Below are 21,274 nucleotides of genomic sequence, written 5' to 3' on the forward strand. Positions count from 1 at the left end.
CTTCCCGTTTGTTAACTTCAGTTTCCGCTTTCTGGGTTTTGGTAAGGGTCAAACTATTTTTAGGCTAAAGTTCAGCCAAGTCAGTGTTTCTTCAGCAGAAGTTGGGTCAGTAAAGTCAGAGTAGAAGCTTGGTCGGTAGCTGGGGCAGATGACTGGACCACAAACTTGGTTGGTTTATGGAGATGGACCAGTTCAGTTATGGGTCAGTTATTTAAGGTTGCAAACTCATTTTCCTCAAATGTGACTGGATTGCATGGCCAATGTTTTCCCAATAAAAAAACACATTTGTGCTGTTGAATTCAAGTCAAATTTAGCTTGTAGTAAATCATATAATTTTATGAACGTTACAACTTACCTTAGTTTGTTACAATTGTCCGTCCCTGCATGGTTGTATGAGCTAGCATGGCTTGGACCTGATTATCGTAAACAATCACAATGAAATCTAGCTAAACACAGACACATATTCAACAAGGATTAGAGGAAGCAACTTATTCCCCATCCGTGGCCTTATTCATTGTCAGCACATTATTTTGTCGAGAACACATTGTTTTGATAGCATAAAAGTCAAACCAATGCTAACTAACTCTTGGTTTAAAAAAAAAATGCAACAATATGCAACATAATTTTTTTTCTTATTCTTTTCTGTATACGCACCATGTAAAATCATAAAACAGGGAAACTAACATGCAGGTTCATCATGTATAAACAAAATGTGTACCAGGTGTAAGACCAAAGTCTCAGTTACATATTTTGTGTTTTTGTCATTTTCACATTTTGTGTCAGTGCAGAAAAAAACAATCAAATAGAGAGTGTGAGCATGTGTCATGTTGCCCCACCATCAGGTAAGATATAACAAAGGACACAATTATTGTTGTTCTCCTTTTTTGTTTGTTTTGTTGTTGTTATTTTACATGAAAGTGAACATTGAAGTCAATCAAAGAAAATGTTATCACTGAGCTTGAAAATTTCATTGAACATAGGCACCGAAGGTTAGCATGAAATATTACGAAACGTGCATGGGATTAAAGTCCTCAGGAATTACTGGCACTTTGGTCATAGCTCTCGGCCTCAAATGCACAAAACTGAAAATTAAAGTTTAAACCGAATTACAAAAAAGAAAGTATTGGTTTATTATGAAACTTAAACCTGTCCTGAAATATGGACATAGCGCCAACAACAAATGGAAAGTTAACACTCAAACAAAACTGAGAAACAAATTTCCTCACGTGGCGAGTCTGATTCATCATCCGAATGGCAATTCTAATTTCTGGCATGTGTAAACCGATTTGCCTAGGGGTGCATTTTTCATTGGCCTATTCTTTGAATGAGTCACATGTGACAACTAACACCAAAATGACAGACATGCTGCCCCAAACTACCATTTTTGCTAATACTAGCTCTAGTTTTGAAGCCCAAATCTCTCCTCTAACAAGTCCACCACTATCATTGCTAGTTTTTTTTATTTGGAAGACACTCATTTCACGTCAACTATAGCTATTGTTTTCTCAGGCAGGTCACAACCCCTGACCATGTAAAGGTATTCCACTTTTTTGCTGCATCCTGTGGTGGAGAAGATAATTGCAATGTGACAACGTACTCATGTGACAGCAAACTTCCCCATTTTATATAATTGACAGTGAACAATTAAAAAAACAATTGTACTTAAATACGGTACATTTCAGAGTGTACTTTTCACTGTTACTTAAATAAAGGAGTTAAATCAGCAGTTGTGCTTTTATAAGAATATTTTTTTACACAAGTAGCTTCTTGTACTTCTGCTTGCCAGCTCTGTTGAGTGAACACAAATTTCCATATGATGACCATGCTTACTTTTTAAAGATGGCCAGAAAAGTGTTTAATTGTGTGTAAATGTTTGCCTTAGGGGAGCGAGATGGTAATTATAATTCAAATGAAGGCGGAGGCTAGTACCACATACAAAGTTTTATGCTAATACAAGTTTTTGAGCTAGTAAATTGAATTATTGCGCTGTATCATTTTGTGACCGCAATGATTGAGATAGCACATACAAAATTAGGTAAACAATTGAATGTGATCCAATATAATAGATTATCTAAAAACAATATTCCTTTATTAGAATGTTCATTTTTTATGCCATGGGTTCAGAGATGTATTTGTTTAAGAATGCTTATTATTGTGCTTGGAATGCAGTGGTGTCTATATGACTGTGTCGTATCAAATTGAATATATATATATATAATTATTATTATTATTATTATTTGAGTCTCTGTTTGTGTAAATTGTGATTGTTGGCAAATGACTGAAAGCGACCGGAATCTGTTGTGTTTCACATAGTGTCTCAGACGAATCATGAGAATATTTTGGAACATTTCTCAACAGATGCAGATAAGAATCAATGTTGAGAATTTTTTTGAGAAGGCGGGGATGAATAGGATAGAAAACATCTCAAGGACAGCACTCTATTGTATACACAGCAGTGAACATAAAGATGTTAAAATAGCAGAATTCACATTGTTTTTGAGTAAATGAAACGTATTCATTGCCCCGCCACCCACCATTGCTGATAAGTGTGGGTGAATCCACCTGTTGAAGTTCATTACAATCAAATTAAGTTAAAGTACCACTGATTGCCACACCCACCTGAATGGGGTGAAATTTCTTTCCCACATTTATTTGACCTAGTGCAGTGCTGCATACTGCACTCGGGAGTTATTTAAAGTAGTGATCTTCCCCCAATTCCAACCCTCAATGTTGAGTGTCAAACAGAGAGGCAATGGGTGCCATTTTTATAGCCTTCGGTATGACCCAGCCAGGGAATGAACCCATAACCTCCCAATCTCAGGGGGGCACACTCACTTGGCCTAAGATAGTAATAAAGTTTTCAACTAGCACAAAGGAATTGAAATGTGGACTCATCAGACAACAGCACACCAGTTTGGGGTCAGTCAATCCCAGATGAGCTCGGGGTTCATAGAAGCAATTTTTTTTTATATAATGTTCGGCTTTTGCGTTGCATGGGAGAATTTTAACTTCTATTTTAAGGTGTAGTGACAAACTGTGTCAAACGTCATTGGTTTTTTTGGAAGTGCTCCTGAGCCTATGTGGCATTATTCCTTCCACAGTGATTACATTTTTTTTTTAATACAGGGCATCACCACTTGGGGTATTGAAGGTCACGGGCATTTAATGTTAATGTGCAGATTGATGATTTTATGTACTCTAGATGAGGAAATCCATACATTCATTGCAATTTTACATTAACAAATGTTTTTGAATTAAATTGTTTGATTCATTGAATATAGGTTGAAAAATATTTGCGATTTTTTATTATTTTTTTTTTACACATGAACCAACTTCACTGGAATTGCCACTTGTATATTTTGGTCTATTCAAATTATAGTCACCATTTTTTCCCCACTTACTACTTCAAGAAATTATTTAGAGGATTGTTTCTTACTTTTAATTGAGTCTTATCACTTAAATTACAGTCCTACAAATTCTGGCTACCCTACCCACCTGATTATCAGGATAGCAAACATAGAACTGATTAAAAAATTGGTGAAGTGGAGTCTTTGCAATAATTTTGCGTATAGAATGATGAAAAGCTGTGATATCCCCCTGGATCATAGGACGATTAATGGATCACCTGAGCATGTTCCCCGACGTCCACCAGAGGCTCATTAGTGGCAGAAAAATCAACACTCACTTTACAGGCTGCACGTGTAAATGCTGGAGTTATTTAACATTTTGTTAAATATTACTTGGTATCATAGACTAAAATAAGCAGATATGTTCTTCGATGTCCTTGACATTTGCAGGTTTGGCTCCCCTTCTCAGGCTCAAGCACCTGTCTGGATAACAATACCTGTTTGAATCCATAATCACACAACATTTAAACCCCCCCCTCCCCCCCCCCCCTAATCCCTGAAATGTAGATTTTGTGCGTTTCATCCCAGTTTATGCGCTCATTTTCTTTGAAAAGTAGTTCTGCTCTGTTCGAGCATACACCTTCGAAGATTAACCTACATTAAGACCATTGATCTGTGTCTCACCAGCACAACGCTAGCATGTTAAGCATTGCCTAATCTGTCTCATGCTACCTGGATTTTCATCTTGGTGAAATAATCCAGAACCAAGGAAAATAAGGGCCGAGTCACCTCAGGATCTGTTTAAAAGCTTCTTATCAGAGACCTGCACTCCCACCGTTAAACTAAAAAGGGCAATGATATAGCCTTTCAAGCTCACAAGCTACGGATTTAATCAAAGCAGCTTGGGATAAAATGAAGTTTGGTGGTTTGTGCGTTGAGTTCAAATGCATGTCCAAAAACAATACAAATTGAGTCCACACCCGTGGATCGGGTCATGTGTGAGGAATTTTCCACCTCAAAATCATTAAGATGGTTGAAGACATATGGAAATGTCATTTAGTAATAGCAAATACCAGCTAGTTACACAACATAGACCCATTTAAAGGATTAAACAACAATGTGGATTACATCAATTTGGAATTGCGAAATTTAAATCTTAGAAATAACTACAATAACAAGAGATCATGAGTTTTTACTTTTCCCAGTCATATGAGCCTCAATCTTTTCTTGGCTTGTTTTCGGGGGACACAATTGTAAACTACACTTTAATTGCGCGCTGTTGTCACTGCTTCTCTTTAATCTTTATCTTCATATAAACACTAGCTTTTAGGTAATACTTTTTTACATGTCGAGCTTGGATGCGGTTTTATTTTGGAGAAGTGTATACATGAGAAAAAAATTATGGGAATGGGAATGGGCTTCGCTAGGTCACTTGTGGCAATTTATCTGGCAATATCAGTTAGCGGTTTACATTCAGAATCAACCCTGCAACCCAGATATGCTATTAGTATGCAGCATTACCTCAATTTAGTTCCTGACAATTCCTTACCTCTTTGACTGCCAGACGTTTTCAGAAAAGGGATGCCGTGGGTGCCAGCCGATTTAAGCATTTTGACTGATCTTTCAAGGTCCACAGAAAATGATGTGTTTGGACTATGGAAACACACATACTACCAAATGATAGATGAAGATTGGACTCTCATCTTTCATCAGAAAAAAAGTTTGTTTCTACCTTATTCCGTTTTTCAGTAATCAACAATAGAAAATGGTTAGTTTCACCTCTGTTTTGGAAAAAAACGTCTTTTAACGTCTTTGGCACCCCTCCATAGGATTTTACTAAACGTTATTTAACGTTTTTGGCAGTCAAAGAGTTAAATAAAGCAGGACGAGCCGTCTGCAAAGAACAACTTAAACAAGGACTCAATCGGGTGAAGTGAGAGATAATTTCTTTAAGGAAAAAAAAAACGGGGAAAACAACTTGAATCAAAATCATTTATTTTCCTTTTCCATTCTTTTTTTTTTTGTCTCACCATAAAACTAGTAAGAAACCAAAAAGTATACACACATTCATAAAGAAGGTCGAGAGCAGGAGAAAGGTGAGCTATAGCTGGCACATGATTTGTAATACATAGACCTAAGAACCAAAGCTTAATCAATAGCAAAAATAGGACTTAATGACAAGCATTACAGACAGACTCACCATTTAAAATGTTGGTAAACCTTTATATTGACAGAAACAGTGTCTATTTAGAAGGGGGATTGAATGACGGTAAGAGCGCAATGAAGTGTTTAAGGTGTTTTGTGATTTGTACCGGGGGGTCATTTCTGCTGCATCCGAGCTGCTTTGAACTTCGACACTCGTTTTACAGGCTGCTGAGGAGCCTCAGCGTCGGGCGCTACCTCCTCCAGTTTCCGCTCCATGATGGTTGGCAGTGCCGGAGGACCGATGGTAAGAAAGGGAACAGCCAAGGGCATCGAGTCTTTTTCCACCACTGTGCCCGAGAAGGCCTGGACAACAAAGACAGAAATAAAACATTGTGAACTGTCTGTTGATATGACTAGCTGATTTAACTTTTCCAACATTCTAACTTTATGATCACCTGCAGACCCATGTTAATACTTGTCCAATCGAACTGTTAGGACAATCTGTGAATCTGTTCAGGAGAGGTGGGTTCTTGTCATATGTTGATGTCCATATTAGTCTGACAATGGTTAACATGCTTCAGAAGAAACTTTGTCACTGACATGGTACTGTCAAATCAGCTCTATAAGTACCCTTATGAGTTGGCTTGAATACAAATCAATATTCCTGGGCATCTTCAAAATATGGTTGAGAAATGTGTAAGCAAGCAAGAAAAAAATCTGGACAAAGTGAAACCCTTACACGCTGCTCCATGTTTCTAACCTTGCTCTGCAAGATAAGTTCTCGCGGTATTTGTGTGGTCACAAACTCCGGAGAATACAACTTGTACAGAGCCGATTGAATCACAGTATCAATCTGGCTATTGCCAGGTTACCATGTTTCCACTAAGCAATGCAATTGGTTTTGTTTTGTTTTAAAGGTCTCATAGTATGAAAATGCACTTTAGTGGGGTTTTCTATCCATAATATGCATCCCCGGCCTAACTACAAAACCAACCAGATATGAAAAAAGTCCGTCCGCGACTTCTTTAGCTTTCTCTTCCTTTCTAAAAATGTGTGCTTCAAACGGAAAGATTAAACTTCCGTGACGTCAAAAAGACACGGAAGTGCACTCGACCCAGTCCCCCTCGGGTTAGTGGCACCACCTCTGGCAAAGGTTTGTCACGCCCACTAAAATTCAAGAAGCTGGCTGGTTCCTTTCTTTTTCTCCCACTGCTCGCAAATGCTCCGTGGAGAGGGGAAACAATGATCAGGGAAAAGTGGTTGCTTCCTTCATCCCAAGTCTTTGAAAAGACAGTGGATGAATTTTATTTTTGAAGGATGTGTACCGACATCATTTCTCAAAGGACTGGTTTGTTGGTGAAAGCCTGTTCAGGAAAGATGTAAGTTCAATTTTTTTTGATTTAGCCTTTCTTCCTATCCTTTCTAATAAGAGATGTGCACCTTCTACCATATTACTTGTGTATTTTTAGTGCCGAAAGTTGGAGCTACATTTGTCGTGTGGAGGTTGTTTGGTTACAAGAGGTCAGATATGATACGGTGGTTGGATAATATGAAGCGGTTGCATTTTGTCAAGATACAATCCGCGGTGGTTAATTTGCCGTGACTGGCAACTCGCCACCTAGTTGACATGACTTGTGATGCTAACCGGCCGCTAAGTGGTCTCGACGAGATGGCTTGCACGTTGCGACCGCGCAGTGGCCTCAATGTGCACATTTGTGATATTCATAACAGCTGGTCTACAAGCGTTCACAGCAAATCGGAGACATTCACGGCAAAATAACGTTCGCGGGAGATTTGCCAGGCAAGGCAAAATAACCATTGCCTAAACAATCACAAATTAACGCTACAACATATTCTGTGTAATAACGTTATGCTACTTTTTCCTTATGATAAACGTTATGCCACTTTTCCACATATTAAAATAGTTGTCAAATGTGTAAAAGACATGTCAGTAGGTTTCTTTTCGACTGCTTGAATGGCCAGTCGTTTCCATTCGTAGCCATGTGCTAATGCCCCTTTGAGAGAGAAGGGTATGCTACAGCTATTTACATAAAAGTGACACACCCCTAAAACCGGCTGTTTTGAACAGAGCGTGTTTTGGCTGATTTAGGGACAGCAAAAATATTAGATCCAAAGTCAATTTTGACTTGGTCACAGACATGTCTTTTACACATTTGAGAATTATTTTAGTATGTTGAAAAGTTGAATAATATGAGACCTTTAAATGACAGATTCTTCCTGTAATAATTCTGTTCTAATACCAAATGGAGGTATTGAAATATGGAATCAGACCAATCAAATAGTCGACAAAAATGTCTTAAGCATCTCTTATAAGCTTATCCATTGCTGGAAACAGTTACAGTATATTCATCAATTGTTTACTGCTACAAATAAATGTATGTAGCCACTTAGCAAAGCTAAGTTGATTTAGTAATCAAACAAACAAACAAAATACAGTGTAATTTTGAAACTTATCATTGTGTAGCTCAAAACTCATACAACACAGCATTTTATGGTTCAAAACAGTGCAAACAAATGCAACATAGCCAATAAAACAAATCATCAACGTACTATAAGACACTTTTAATATACGCTTTGTCCTGACTAATGTAACAAATTCATTTCTGGTTTTGGGTGTGTATGCTTAGTGTGTAGCTGTTTACTGCTCTCTAGACACCGAATAATTAAAAAATAGTTAATTAGATTCTCAGAAGTGGTTGTCATCCGCTTAAATGCGGTTCCAGCCACAAGTCTATGGAAAGTGTACTGTACACCTAAGCACTCTTTCACATCAGCAATTGCTAATGTGTGAGGTGTTTGTCCGCATTTTGCTGTAACAGTTCTTGTTAGATGTGTAGCTTATTTGTTACCACGGAGTCGAGGGGTAGTAACTTGGATGAGAGGATCCACACCGCGGACGGATAAGCGCACAGATTTGCCTTGTTGCGGAGCAAGTTAGCTTAGTGCTTAGCATTCGACGTCACGAACTGGCTGGTTTGCGTGACGTCTCTCCTGATTGATCTCTGGGGGTGGCCATTTTGCCACATGCGGTTGACTGAAAATTACATCACAGTGCGTAAGAGCTCAGCCTGTAAATGTCACATGGCCAAACCCAGAAAACAGGTGAGCTGTGATTGGTCATTACCTGAGCCTTTCGGCACTGTGATGTCCCGTTCATTGCATGCCGTTTTAACCCGTGCAATGATCCAAGCAAGTTGATCAGAGTGCCTCATAAATTTCAATTGTCTTTTCTCTTCTGCCTAAACTATATTCAATGTGAGAAACTGTTGCTTGTGAAGTTCAGTCCCTTTGGAAATTCCTGGTTGATGTTTGCATGGAGTGAACAGAAGTTCTACTGTAGATTTCAAGTATTTAAATGATCTAATAATGTATAACATATAAGGCAGAATGGCTGTGTTAAAAGGTCCTGTGTTCATTTTCATATTTTAGTTTTGCTTTGCATTTTTTCCCTCCGATTTGAGAGCGAACTTGGTAGGCCCACACTACGCAACAGTTTGTCATTTGGTCCCAAAGCACATGCACGTGAAATTCACATACCTGGTCTCACGCTTGCTAACTATAATCCATTCACACACATCACATTTTACTAGCTCAGTGTGAAAGGTACGTGCAACACATGTCCATATTTGGAAGCGCTGCCACAGAGGCCTACCAAAAAGTAACAAGTGAGGTTTTGCCAGTGGTTTAGGTGAGATGTTGACTGCACTTCGACAAAATGTGTCTTTCATTGCTACGGGAAAAGAAGCATCCCGTCTTTGTGCATTTTAAGAAAGGAGCAGAAGGCAAAATGTGTCTTTCATTGTTGATAAATGTACTGTATTCATCAAGGCTTTCAACACTGTCCTGTAAATAAGTCGGCCAAAATAGCAGGATATTTCTCTGCCAGCCCATCTCCTATTGGAAATTAATTCTGATGTCACTGCCACTCTAGAATAGAGTATTTCTTAAATTGAGTTGACTTGCCTTTCATGGTCCCTGTCCTTCACCACATACACAATGAATGTCATTGACGACGGCGTGCTGTGCGCCGCACCAAAGCTAGCAAAGCGCTGCATGTGACTCTGGAGCCGTGGGTTGGCCAGAGGTCACTGGTCCCAAATGTTTAAGAAACCCTACTGAAAAAATGTAACTGCAAGCCAGAACAGAGTGTTATTGTGTACTACTCCAAACTGTGTGGCAGCAAGCCCTAACTGAACAGTGCCACTTGGTAGAAACAAGACTTTGAGGCTTTATTGCAAGGTTTAAGGATCACAAAATCCGTAATCTAAAAACACAGCCAGGTGTCCTTTACCTCAAATTGTCCTGTAGGATGCGATGGTATTCCCTTGGAGCTATCCTCCTCTGTAAGGCTGTCGCTGTTGTCACTGGGTGTGCTCTCATCGTGGCTGAAACTGCGGCCCATCATCCACCGCTCGTCCATGTCTGCCGCGCTGCTCTCGCTCGTGTCACTGCACATGCTGTTCTCGCGGCTGCGTGACTTCAGAATGGACTTCTTAGGGATGCGCTCTCCATCCTTCACATCCACAAACAACCTGATGGGAAAATATGTTTACATAAACAATGTGTCCTAATAATTGCACTAAATGTAGTTTATTTCACATCCCAGGCACGCTGGTTCTACCTGTAGATGTCTGCAGGTGTTTGGATTTTGTGAATTTCATGATGAGAGTGTCCGTTTTGGTGACCGTTTTTCTTTTTCCGCTTTGAATGTTCCTTCAGTTCTTTCCGCTCACTGAACTTTAAAGTAGTGTTTTTACTTGTGTTGATCCTCACCTAAAGCAAAGCAGGATTTGGATTTAGCCTGGAGCCTGGGAACTAATTTCCAAAACAACGGTCCAGTTATCACACTGACCTTCTTGGGCTCAACTGTGTGGGAGAAATAAATGGTCGGCAGATTGTAGTGCTCCTCATCGTCTTCTTTCATTTCTCCACTGGGGGGCGCATTATTTTGGGGTTTCAGACAAATTCCATTCACTGCAGGAGGGGAGTCCGTCTCATTCTGCTCCTCCGAGGAAGAGGAGGATGTGTCCTCACCGCCAACATCTGCACTGTCAGACAAACTAAAGAAACAAACAAATAAACGCCAGAAAAAAACATACCACTGTCAGTGAAACAACAGGTGTTGTAATGTACCTGTCCCGCTCATTTTCCAGCTCCTCGATTTTCTCAAGTTCATCCAATCGAGCCCACAGCTTCTCCTGGGTCATGAAAGTCTTTGTGCTTTCATTTTGTTGGACGTCCTCCTCACTGCCTTCATTTTCCTCTTCCAAATCCAACACTGTTTCCAGTTTTGGCTTGGAATTTGGCCTGTGAGCCACTCTACGCTTTCCTGAATAAAGCATACACAAAATATCTAAATCTAAATTTCAGTGTGATTTCATTTTGTGTAGAATTCACCAATGTCCTGGCAGACAAAAATGATACCTTTTGTGACAGTGGCCTCATTCTTTCCAATTACTTCTCTGATGTCAACACAGTCCCCTTTTTCCTAAAACACAAGCATAGTCTGTCACAGTCTTGCCTTTTAGATATGTTTTTATTCTAGTGACTTTAATGTAAAGCAACGTACATTTACGATATTTTCCCAGTCCTTCACCATTTCCACTCTCGTTTCAAAGTTGGTCATGGTCTTGGACAGACCGCAAAGTTCATTCTTTACATCTGGAACAAAGGGTTTAGAGAGATTAAATGAGTGTTGTGGTTGATGGTGGCAGACTGATGAAATGTTAAGTATAAACATGGCTGTGGGGCTCGGAGAATTAAACTAAACATTTAACAGAATGATTGAAATGCTTAAAATCCTCTGTAAGTGGAGGAGGGAAATTATGACACTAAACAGTACAAAATATCCTCTGGCCCGAATACCACTCCGGATCATTAAATCTTCACAACAATTAAGCCCTTTTACAAAACGCAAGCAGAGAGCCCTTGTTTCCATGGCAATGGGGAGCCCCTTCAGTGTGTGCATCAAGTGGAAGTGAGAAAAGGTCAAACACAGAAGGCCTGACAAGTCCATCGCTGTCTGGCACATTTTAGCTCCGCTATGTTTGCATTACAGTACTTAACTCTGTAATAGGGGGGCCAGGCAGGGGCATGAGATTTGGGGATGAATTGGGGAGGGTGGGGTAAAAGATGTCTGGATGGAATGTGGCAGGACATTTCTGCTTCACTATATTTCTGCTTCACTTAACACTCTTAACATTATTCTCATCAAAGACTGTCACATGCACCCCATTCTTTTCATTCACTTTGAATGAGTGGCAGGAAAAAGACCAACATTATTATTCTCTATTTCATTGTCGGAAAAAAAAAACACTGACGAAGAAGGCTGTGGTACGAATTTGGAATTACAGCAAATACATGGTATACAGTACACGTGCTTTACGTTACAAAAAATAAATAAATGAAAATACAGCTGCAAGCAGCGGATGCTCTAGTCCAGGGGTGCTCAAGTTCGGTCCTCCCTATCCAGCCTGTTTCCCATGTTTCTCTCCACTAACACACCTGATTCATGATCAGGATCGTTATCAGGCTTCTGCAAAGCTTGCTGATTAGCTGATCATTAAATTCAGCTGTGCTGCAGGAGGGAAACATGGAAAACAGGCTGGATAGGGGTTCTCGAGGACCGAACTTGAGCACCCCCTACTCTCGGCCTTCGTGACATATGCCAAGATAAGAAGATTGGCAAAACGGGTAAATTCCCTAATAGGAGTAGGGGGATTTCTCAAAAACGGCTGCTTCAAACCAAAATGTCGGACTTCGTGTTCGATTTCAGACATGGGTCCTTGGAACTTGAAACAGAGATGTCGATCAGTGAAATGTTTTTTTTTTTTTTTTTTTACTTTCAAAAATACATTCATAAAGCACTGATCTACGAAATTTGCACCTATCAAAGTCTGGGGCAAATCCTAACACCCAGTCGGTTTACCCCATCTGGTCAAAACCTCTGGCTTTTTAGTCATGCATGATGATTGCACTGTGATGTATTAGTGTGGATCATCAGGTATGACACTGTCAATTATTATATCCTGAAATTATTTATTTGCTAGAAATAATGCATCTTTGGTCATCTAACTATGCCAGCAACCTATATTGACAATCACAAAAACTTAATGCTGGTAGCAGGTTCCATTAACCTTTGCATCCACCTATTTTCATGTTCAAATAAAAAGGCACATATTTTACAATTAAGTGACTTTGTTAATTTAAAATGTGTACTTGGCTAAACAGAGATTGGGAAACTGCCACAAATAATTCCCCTTTACTGTTGCAGTAACTTTAGTGTTTTGATCAACAGTGCCTCTGTGATTGATGTAACAGTGCCCTCTGCTGGATACAAAATAGTTTTTAGACACAAACATGTGCCAGCCAATATTGTCATTGGGCTGTGTAACAAAACTTTAAAAAAAAAAAAATAGACTCACACTTCATCCTGTGGTCGACAATTTTCTCAGCCTGCTTGGCGGAGCACTTAGCAAACCAGTTGTCACCAAGCAGCACAGTAACCTCGTTAGAGTGAATCAGCTTCCCAGGCATAAAGGCCATAGGGCCAAACGGCACCTGCTCAGATCAAGAGGGATAGAAAGACAACAAAAGTCGGGAGACACGATTGAGAACAAAAAGCAAGCCAGATTTATGTAAATCCATTATTACTTAGAGTGTTTCCCACTTCCAGATGTACAGTGCATTGGGAAAAGTATTCAGTGCTTTTCATTTTCCACATTATTTCAAAATGGACACCTATTTTAATAAATTTGCAAGTACAGACGCTCCCATACTTACGAACATTCGAGTTACGAACAACGGTACATACGAACATGTCTGCGCGTACAGTATGTCGAAAAATGTTCGGAAAGAGATGCTGTAAGTTAGATTTTTTATTGCGCGTAGTGCTTCTTTCCGCCGCTAATACCGACGATTGGCGCTGTGAGAGCTCATTGGAGGCTGAGCAACGTGGCGAGAAGGAGGAGGAAGAAAACGCCGGTCCCCATGAAGCAGGAAATAACTTTTGAAGCCGATTCCAGCGACGACGAAGAATCTCTCATGATATAAAATCCTCCTCTTCCTCCTCCTCCATCATCTCCTTAAGCATCGAGTACATCTTCCAAAAGTAAGTTAAACTTCATTTTATTTATCTTATTACGTACATGTACATACTGTGTGTGTGTCTTTCGCTCTCTCTCTCTAACATACGTAGTACAGTATAGTACTGTATGTATTCTCTCCATTTTATTAAAAGTTTTTTTCAGTACAAACCAATGCAGGTTACTTGTACAAGCCTTAAACATACTTATATAAACCTTCAATATACTTATATAGGCTTTAAACATAAATTATAATACAAAATATAGCACTGAAGCAACTTACGAACAAATTCACCTTACGAACGATCGTCCGGAACGTAACTCATTCGTAAGGTGGGGAGCGTCTCTATCTTAATAACTTTAGTCACTTTGTCATTAAAGGATGAAGTGTGCCGACTCTTAACAAAACATTAATTACTTGATCAATTTTGAAATAACAGTCATGTTTGAAAAATTCCCCCAATGGTTTATTTGTAGGATGTCAAAGTGGTTGATAATTGTCGATAATTACCGGCAGATTTCTTTATTATCTGGTTTATCTGTTTGACGGCAAATTGGTCGATAATTGCCGATATTATCGTGCATCCCTAGCTGTAACATACGAAAAAGTGGGAAACGTCAAGCTCTGTAGATACTTAAAAGCTATAGTCTAAAACAGTGGTTCTCAACCGCGGTCCTCGAGTACCCTAATCCAGCCTGTTTTTAATGTGTCCCTAGGCCAACACAGGTGTTTCAAACGATCAGCTAATGCGCAAGCTCGGCATGAAGCCTGATGACGATCCTCAACTGTGTTAGCTGTGGGAGACATGGAAAACAGGCTGGATATGGGTACTCGAGGACCGAGGTTGAGAACCACTGGTCTAAAAGAGCCCAACACTCACCATGATGTCATAAGACAGCCTATCTGGAAGAGTTTCGAGGCGTTCTTTCAGGGCGTCGTAATCACCCGAGACCTTTTCCCTATAGATTCATGGACAAAGAAGTAGAACCGGTAAGTTGTGCAAAAAGTGTTACCCATTTTGTTTTAGCACAGTTAAACAGGACAACACCTACGATATAGACATTTTGTACCTTACTCATGTGGCCACACTGGGTGACTGTAATTAATTTAAATTAGCCGGCAACAGACAAGTTTTCTCAGTACAGCTTGTACTCTAATGGTCCATGTCACTTCCCCAGGTTAAAGTGAAAAAACCCCACACTCAAGCACTTAACACCAAAGTGCTTAAACTATATTATGTGGGTTCACAGGCAATGTGCACATAAATAAACCACATAGTAGACAGACGTGTCATTCTAAAACATTCAGCCAGCCAAGCAAACAATACTAACGGTGGTATTATAAATAATCAATTATTTTACAAGTTACATTTAACAAATTTGACAATGGTTTGGTATTACTGCTGTATTATCTAGCTCAGTGGTGTGCTATATATTTTCCATGGGCCACCTACAGCCCACTCCATTCTTTTGCATATTCCCATTTTTAAGTCTTGTAGCATTTCTTACATTTTAGGATTATTTCCCCCCTAAAATGTGTTAATTAAAATGTAATCATTTATTTTTCCATTTAAAAAAAATCCATTTTAATTCAAATAAATGGATATTACAAAAATAAAAACAAATTTTACTATTTGTTTTTATGTAAATAAACATTTGGTTAATAATTTATGAAACAAAACAATGAGTTTATTAGAATTATTTTAAACTAAACTTATACATTTTACATTATTTTATAATAATCAAATGTGGCCTTTGAGCACAAATGTTTGCTAAAAGGATCAACGAAGTATTTATCTAGCAACATTAGGTCGGCTAAACACATAGATAGACACTCGGGCTGTTTTTGTCACGATTTTTGCCTCTTCTGACCAAGGACATCAAACGCCTGACAATCTATGTCTTGTAAGATTATCCTTATATCTACGTGAAAGGCTTGTTAAGAGCGGATTTGTCCCGTTAATAGGGTGCAAAAACGATTCAGGGATGAAAATCTTAAATAATGAACGTGTTCAACATTTATGACCAAAAATGTACAATTGTGTGTGGGAGGGAAGCCAACATTTCCCAAGCCAGATGACTTTACAGACTGTGACATGACGGAATGTAGCTAAACAAAGCAGCTCTCTGACTGACCAATAAGGACGCTGCGATAAATAAAACATCATGCCCGACTCGACCCGATCATCCATCCATCCATTTTCTTCCGGTTTTCTCCCTCACTAAGTTCACAGGTATGCTGGAGGCTATCCCAGCCGTCCTTGGGACGTAGGCAGCCTAACCTGATGCCTTACTTGTGTACCAGGCCTTTCATTAGGCCTAATTATTGCTGCCCAAAATGGCCACCATATAGCAAAGTTGCTATATAAGTCTGGTGCGGAATTTTTCCAGGCTAGAGTTGTCAAATGATTACATTTTTAATCAGATAATCACATTTTAGAATTGTGATTAGTCACTTCATCAAAAGGCTTTTTATCAACATTTCCCCCCCCCGCCAAATTTGAAGAGCCCGTTATTGTTAATTATTTCGACATTTAATGTTATGAGGTCTTCAACATTTTTTGATCCACCATGCTCTCATCCTCCTCTTTTTCAATAAAGTTAATGACTTGCATAATTTAAAATGGAAAAAAATGACCCTTATAGTTTGACATGAACAAATATTATATATATATATATATATATATATGTCATACACAAACAATTATTAAAATATTAAATGCTTTACTTTAATGCATGCAGTTATGTTTTTTTAACGGAAGCTTTAATGTAACCATCCGCTGCGGTCAAAATTAATAGTGCAAATTTATCTGCTTTAATACATGATTAATGCAATATTTTTTTGTGATTAATCAATGAGTTAACACTTTAACTTTGACAGCACTATGGAAGAAATTTGCCCGTGACTACTGCAATGTTGCAAAAACCTGCAATAAACAAAAGGAAAGTACTCCAAGCTAGCAGAGTTAGCATTCCAGCAAAGGCAACACCTTCGGGCGAGGTTTTCAGCTGTCACTACGCTGCTTTCAAATGCTCATATTTTATCAACAAGGATCAGTAGCCTGAAGTTAAACGGATTACTTGGACAGTACAGTACTTCATTACAGTTAGTTCCCTTGTGCACTTCAATGTGATGTATTTATCTCTGAGGTTCAGACTATGTAGAAAAAGGAATTAATTCAACAATTCTATGTTTTACTGAAAATACAACTTCTTTTAACATTGAGTTTCATAGTAGGGTTAAATGAAACGATTTCATGTTTTCCTTAAACTAATAAAAAAAAAAAAAACTTTAAAAGTAGTTACTTCAAACACTTACTTCCCCAAGCATAAGTGCCTTCAAACAATTAGTAACAGCTTGGCTCTCTTGCAAGACTTCATTTTTCACAATCTTAAGCACTTGTATGGCCTACAATGTTCTTATTCATCAAGGGATCATAGTTTTTCGAATAACTACTGGAATTGACTTTTTATGCATATTAAAAATAATGCACTTTAAATCTAAATAGACGTGAGAGCATTTCCACACCACATTAATAAAACTACATTCATCATTTAAATATTTGAGTCCTCGTGTGAAACTACAGCTTTCCAGAAATGTTAACCACCAGTTTACAGTATTCAGTCACTTCAAACACGTTTACTGTAATGAAATGAAGACTGCAATATTAAGACCCAATCAAACGGTTCACTCACAGGTATTTCTACTTCCTCTACCGGATCCAGAGTCACCCCAGTGTTTCCCACAGATTTAAAATCTACTTGGGTTGGTGGACGCTGGTGGTGTTGATGGGAGGCGGGTCTCAGTCCTGTTACTACGTCTACTAGAATCTAGCCTCACGATCCACAAGTGAGTGACGGCGAACAACGTTACATGCGGTATTTCCTGTCGCGTTTTATTTTTTATTTTAAATTTTTTATAAATTTTCTTGAAAACTTCTTGGGTGGTGGCCAATTTACTTGGGTGGCCCGCCCAAGTATTAACATTGTGTGGGAAACACTGCACCCATTTTGACTAACAACCACTTCCTATTGTCTGTTCATATAAAGGGAAATCTCCATTGCGCAAGATATAATAAATGACGTCCGGATTCCATGAGCTAACTGCTTTGATCCTGTTGCTGGAACACCTTAAAGAACAGAGGTGTAGTAAAGTGGTTCTATACCTGCAACAGGACTGTGCAATGAATCAAATTAATTTGATTAATCGTCATTTTGAAAATCAAATCGTTGAAAATTTGCTAAATCCGTGAAATCAATTTTGCCTTCTGGATTATTAAAAGCTTTTGTTCTTATGTTGTGTTACATCCAAATGCTATTGTGAGTTGTAATTTTGCATAAGTGGCAGAATGCTAGATGGGTGCTTTACAATAGCTACCAACAATTTAATTGTGCAATTAAGCAAAAACTATGAATGTTAAGTTTATGTTAAAACTGATTAAAAATCAGTACACATTATTGTTGTCTGAACATTTTGCACACCAATTATTTTTGAATAAATGAAACTTTTAATTAAACGTTTGTTGGGTTTATTATATTAAAATAGTACTGAACGATTGAAAAAAAAAAATCTCGATTTTATTTTTCGCCCAGATCGCCCAGCCTTAACCTGCAATCACTGTGGTGAACATGTTCTCTCAATACATGGAGTTACAATACACCCAATTCTATCACTCATTAAATACTGTTCCTTAAAATTAGACTTTACAATGATCTGATTGCTTTGATTAGGATCGAACGATATTTTGCATTTTATGCAAAATCAGTGATGGGCATTTGCCCGATCGATCAATGACATCATTGATCAGCGCCACAAATTAAGAAATTGCATGTTATATTTAATGTTTAGTGGTTTTTGAAGATATTTGTTTTGTTATATATTTTCCATATATTTTGATTGGCATCAATTAGAACGTGGGTGTTCCCTATTGATCAATTAGAGCGTGGGTGTTCCCTATTGGTGTGAATCGGTGATCCGTTATCTTTTCCCCCAGCTCCAAACTCGTTGATCGGCCGTAAAATCCTGATCACGTAAAGCCTACTTAGAACTACCCTTATATTTGTGATACTTACCAATGCTGGATTCGACGTTGGCAGTCTTTCACCACCTGTTATTATTGGGACAAAAAAAAATCACAACATATGATGATAAGCAAAATGTAAAATGACCACTTAATATAATGGTTTTTGTTGACTGATAATATGGAACAGACACAATTAATACACTGGGAAATGTCAATAATTGTAATCTGTTTTATATTGAGCAGTGTTGAAAGTTGATCTACGACTGGGATCTAGAGCCAGAATAAGGTTGCAAAAACAAATGTTTTACAAATACACTCATCGCCTCAACATAAGATACACCATTTATTTAAGATCCAGCACAAGAGCGGTATCAAGCCTTTCTTCACAAAGATATTGAGTTTTAAATGTCACAGAGTAGTCTTCATTTAGAGTTGCAGATTGAAGAGATGCATCACTAATGCATCATTCTTTTGTTGACCTTCAATTTGATGTTCCGTACAAAAAAAACATGTTCATTTTCGAAATGATTAACTGACCAGGAGACATTCTCTCCTATGGACAATTTATTGAGTCCTCAATTTTTGAAATTAGAACATGTCATTTTAGTTGTCATCCAGTAGCGTCATGAGTCGACCAAAACAAACAAACAAACAAACAAACAAACAAACAAACAAACAAACAAACAAACACACATAACTGAGTATCACAGCTGAGCCATCAAGGTTCGTATCATGGAAAATCCTCAAGTTTGCATGCTTGACTGTGTATTTTTGTGACTAAAGTAGAGCAGGGGGCGTTTCCATGCAAAAGCCTTAGCTGACTTGGCTAACTCGTTCACTTTCGTTTACCCACCGCAAACACGCCAAGGTGAAACTGTCAGCCTAGTCTCTATTTGATTAATGACAAGCCATGCTGAAATGAAACGAAACGTTAATTTTCTTCATTTTCTTTCCTGATTTTGTGTAAAACAATCGTGACAGTGACTTGCCAGAAGGAAGCTTCTGGAAAATGAAACGTCATGGGTACAAGTTTGACGTGACATACTTGTAACACTGGTTTACCAAGGCGTCTATTTATTGCACAACAGTACTAAAGCCGACCCAATCGTGGTCCAAAACACCCCAGTGGTCCACCGCGTGGTCAGCAGCTGGGGCTCGACGCCCCTTTTAGATCCAGCTTCCGTGCTTTTTGTCATCGTTTCTTGTTACCTTTTCGTGTTCCACTCGGAGCCTGGTAACTCCGCCGGGGTCCTCCATGTTGATTTTACTTGTTTCGGCCTTAATCATCCCAAGGGCACAGCAAGATTTGGGGGTAATTTTGATGAGCCAGAAACAAAGCTCAGGGGTTGTTGTGAGTCCTAAAGAAGTGTTTATGAAGGCAGCAGGAGCTTCTCCTCGGACCCACTTTAGTAGAAGTCATCAACGTGGCAGCGTTAATTATCCACACTTTCGGAAGCAAGAACATCTCACACGATCATTTCAGGATCCCCGCATAATTTCCCCCAGAAAAGCAAAGGTTTTGCAAAGATGTCCAGTGAAAATGTTTCCTCTTCGACGTCTGCGCCACCAACTACGGACTTACAGTGGAAGGGCTCTAGTTAAAGCAAAACATCCGTTTTTTTTCGTGAGTCCTTTTCAGAATAAAATAAAAAGGCACTAAACGTTATTGTGTATTTATTATTCCCTCACAAACTCTTCACCAAAAATAATATATGGAACAAACACACACAAAAATTACCACAATTCTATATGATTTTACGAACACTAGCGTGTGAAGCATCTTGCTGTCAAATTTAGGGTCGCACTTTTACTCTTATTTTGAAGAATATGTTTCATTTCCTGCCATATCAGGCGATTTGATGCAATGTCTAATAAAGCTTTTCGGTGCATTGTGGGTAAGTTCCTCGACGTAGATGTAAACAAGACTACCTAATTTCAGTTACTTTATCATATCGTCACAAACATAACAATAGACCGTTATCCACTAAAGTAAATTATTCAGAATGAGAATGAGTTATTTTTAAAAAGGTCATTATTATCCCCAAAAAGTATCATTTGACCTGAAGTAAACGTTATATTAGTATTTGTAAAAACGGTTTCCCCTGTTGACATTGTTAACATTTTTTACTGTTTTATTTTACATTTGACCTGTTTTGCATTTCATTATAGATGTGTTGATGTAGGTGTAATTATGTCAACCTAATATAACCTGATGAGTAATGCTTTTGACATTTTTGCTATCTTTTCTACTCTTTTCCCAGACATGAGAAAGTTAATATGTTTCGTTTGTTTATCTAAGAAGTCTAGTTCCTGTTCGTCAGAAATCCGTTTTTCAAAAGTTCAAGGACGATCTAGTATACTGGGAGAATGTAATCTGATTCTGTACCTCACGGGAGGACAGAGGCGTTTCCTGTTGTTTTGAATAAAAAGGATGTGTGGGCAAAAGAGCACACACACATATTGGATGACACTGCTTGGGTGATATGCAATTGTGTGACCAGAGATCTCTGTAATAAATAAACCTTGCAAGGACCCTCTTCACAAGAATCTCATCTTGGATTTATTTGAACATGCAAAAGATTACAAAAACAAGAGTAATCTTTCACCCCCCCCCCCCCCCCCATAACGCATCTGCAATTATAGTAGAGTTAAA

At 38.6% G+C, this 21,274-nt stretch overlaps 1 protein-coding gene across 2 annotated transcripts; it reads right to left on the minus strand.

The window, feature by feature from the left end:
* Nucleotides 1-5,325: 5,325 nt before the first annotated feature.
* uri1 (URI1 prefoldin like chaperone) lies at nucleotides 5,326-20,200 on the minus strand. Of its 2 annotated transcripts, none has more exons than XM_077568335.1 (11): nucleotides 19,831-20,200; nucleotides 18,671-18,705; nucleotides 14,479-14,557; nucleotides 12,938-13,073; nucleotides 11,083-11,174; nucleotides 10,938-11,001; nucleotides 10,647-10,842; nucleotides 10,366-10,573; nucleotides 10,135-10,286; nucleotides 9,805-10,045; nucleotides 5,326-5,855 (listed from the first exon to the last, which is right to left on the minus strand). In XM_077568335.1, exons 1-11 carry the CDS (start codon nucleotides 19,906-19,908, stop codon nucleotides 5,667-5,669), a joined length of 1,470 nt encoding a protein of 489 aa, XP_077424461.1. In that variant the 5' UTR covers nucleotides 19,909-20,200; the 3' UTR covers nucleotides 5,326-5,666. The 2 variants fall into 2 exon arrangements, with proteins under 2 accessions (XP_077424461.1, XP_077424460.1); XM_077568334.1 differs by having other exon boundaries at nucleotides 10,647-10,866.
* Nucleotides 20,201-21,274: the final 1,074 nt, after the last annotated feature.

Source organism: Vanacampus margaritifer, chromosome 6, assembly GCF_051991255.1.
Source record: "Vanacampus margaritifer isolate UIUO_Vmar chromosome 6, RoL_Vmar_1.0, whole genome shotgun sequence".
In the NCBI taxonomy this organism is placed as follows: Eukaryota; Metazoa; Chordata; class Actinopteri; order Syngnathiformes; family Syngnathidae; genus Vanacampus; species Vanacampus margaritifer.

What these genes read in the sequence shown, in the direction of transcription:
- uri1 (XM_077568334.1), bottom strand. Translation starts at nt 19,908, where the DNA reads ATGATTAAGGCCGAAACAAGTAAAATCAACATGGAGGACCCCGGCGGA. An exon ending in TCCGAGTGGAACACGAAAAG is followed by an intron (nt 18,706 to 19,830) that starts GTAACAAGAAAC and finishes CAATAATAACAG; the next exon opens with GTGGTGAAAGACTGCCAACG. An exon ending in ACACAGTTGAGCCCAAGAAG is followed by an intron (nt 10,287 to 10,365) that starts GTCAGTGTGATA and finishes GCTTTGCTTTAG; the next exon opens with GTGAGGATCAACACAAGTAA.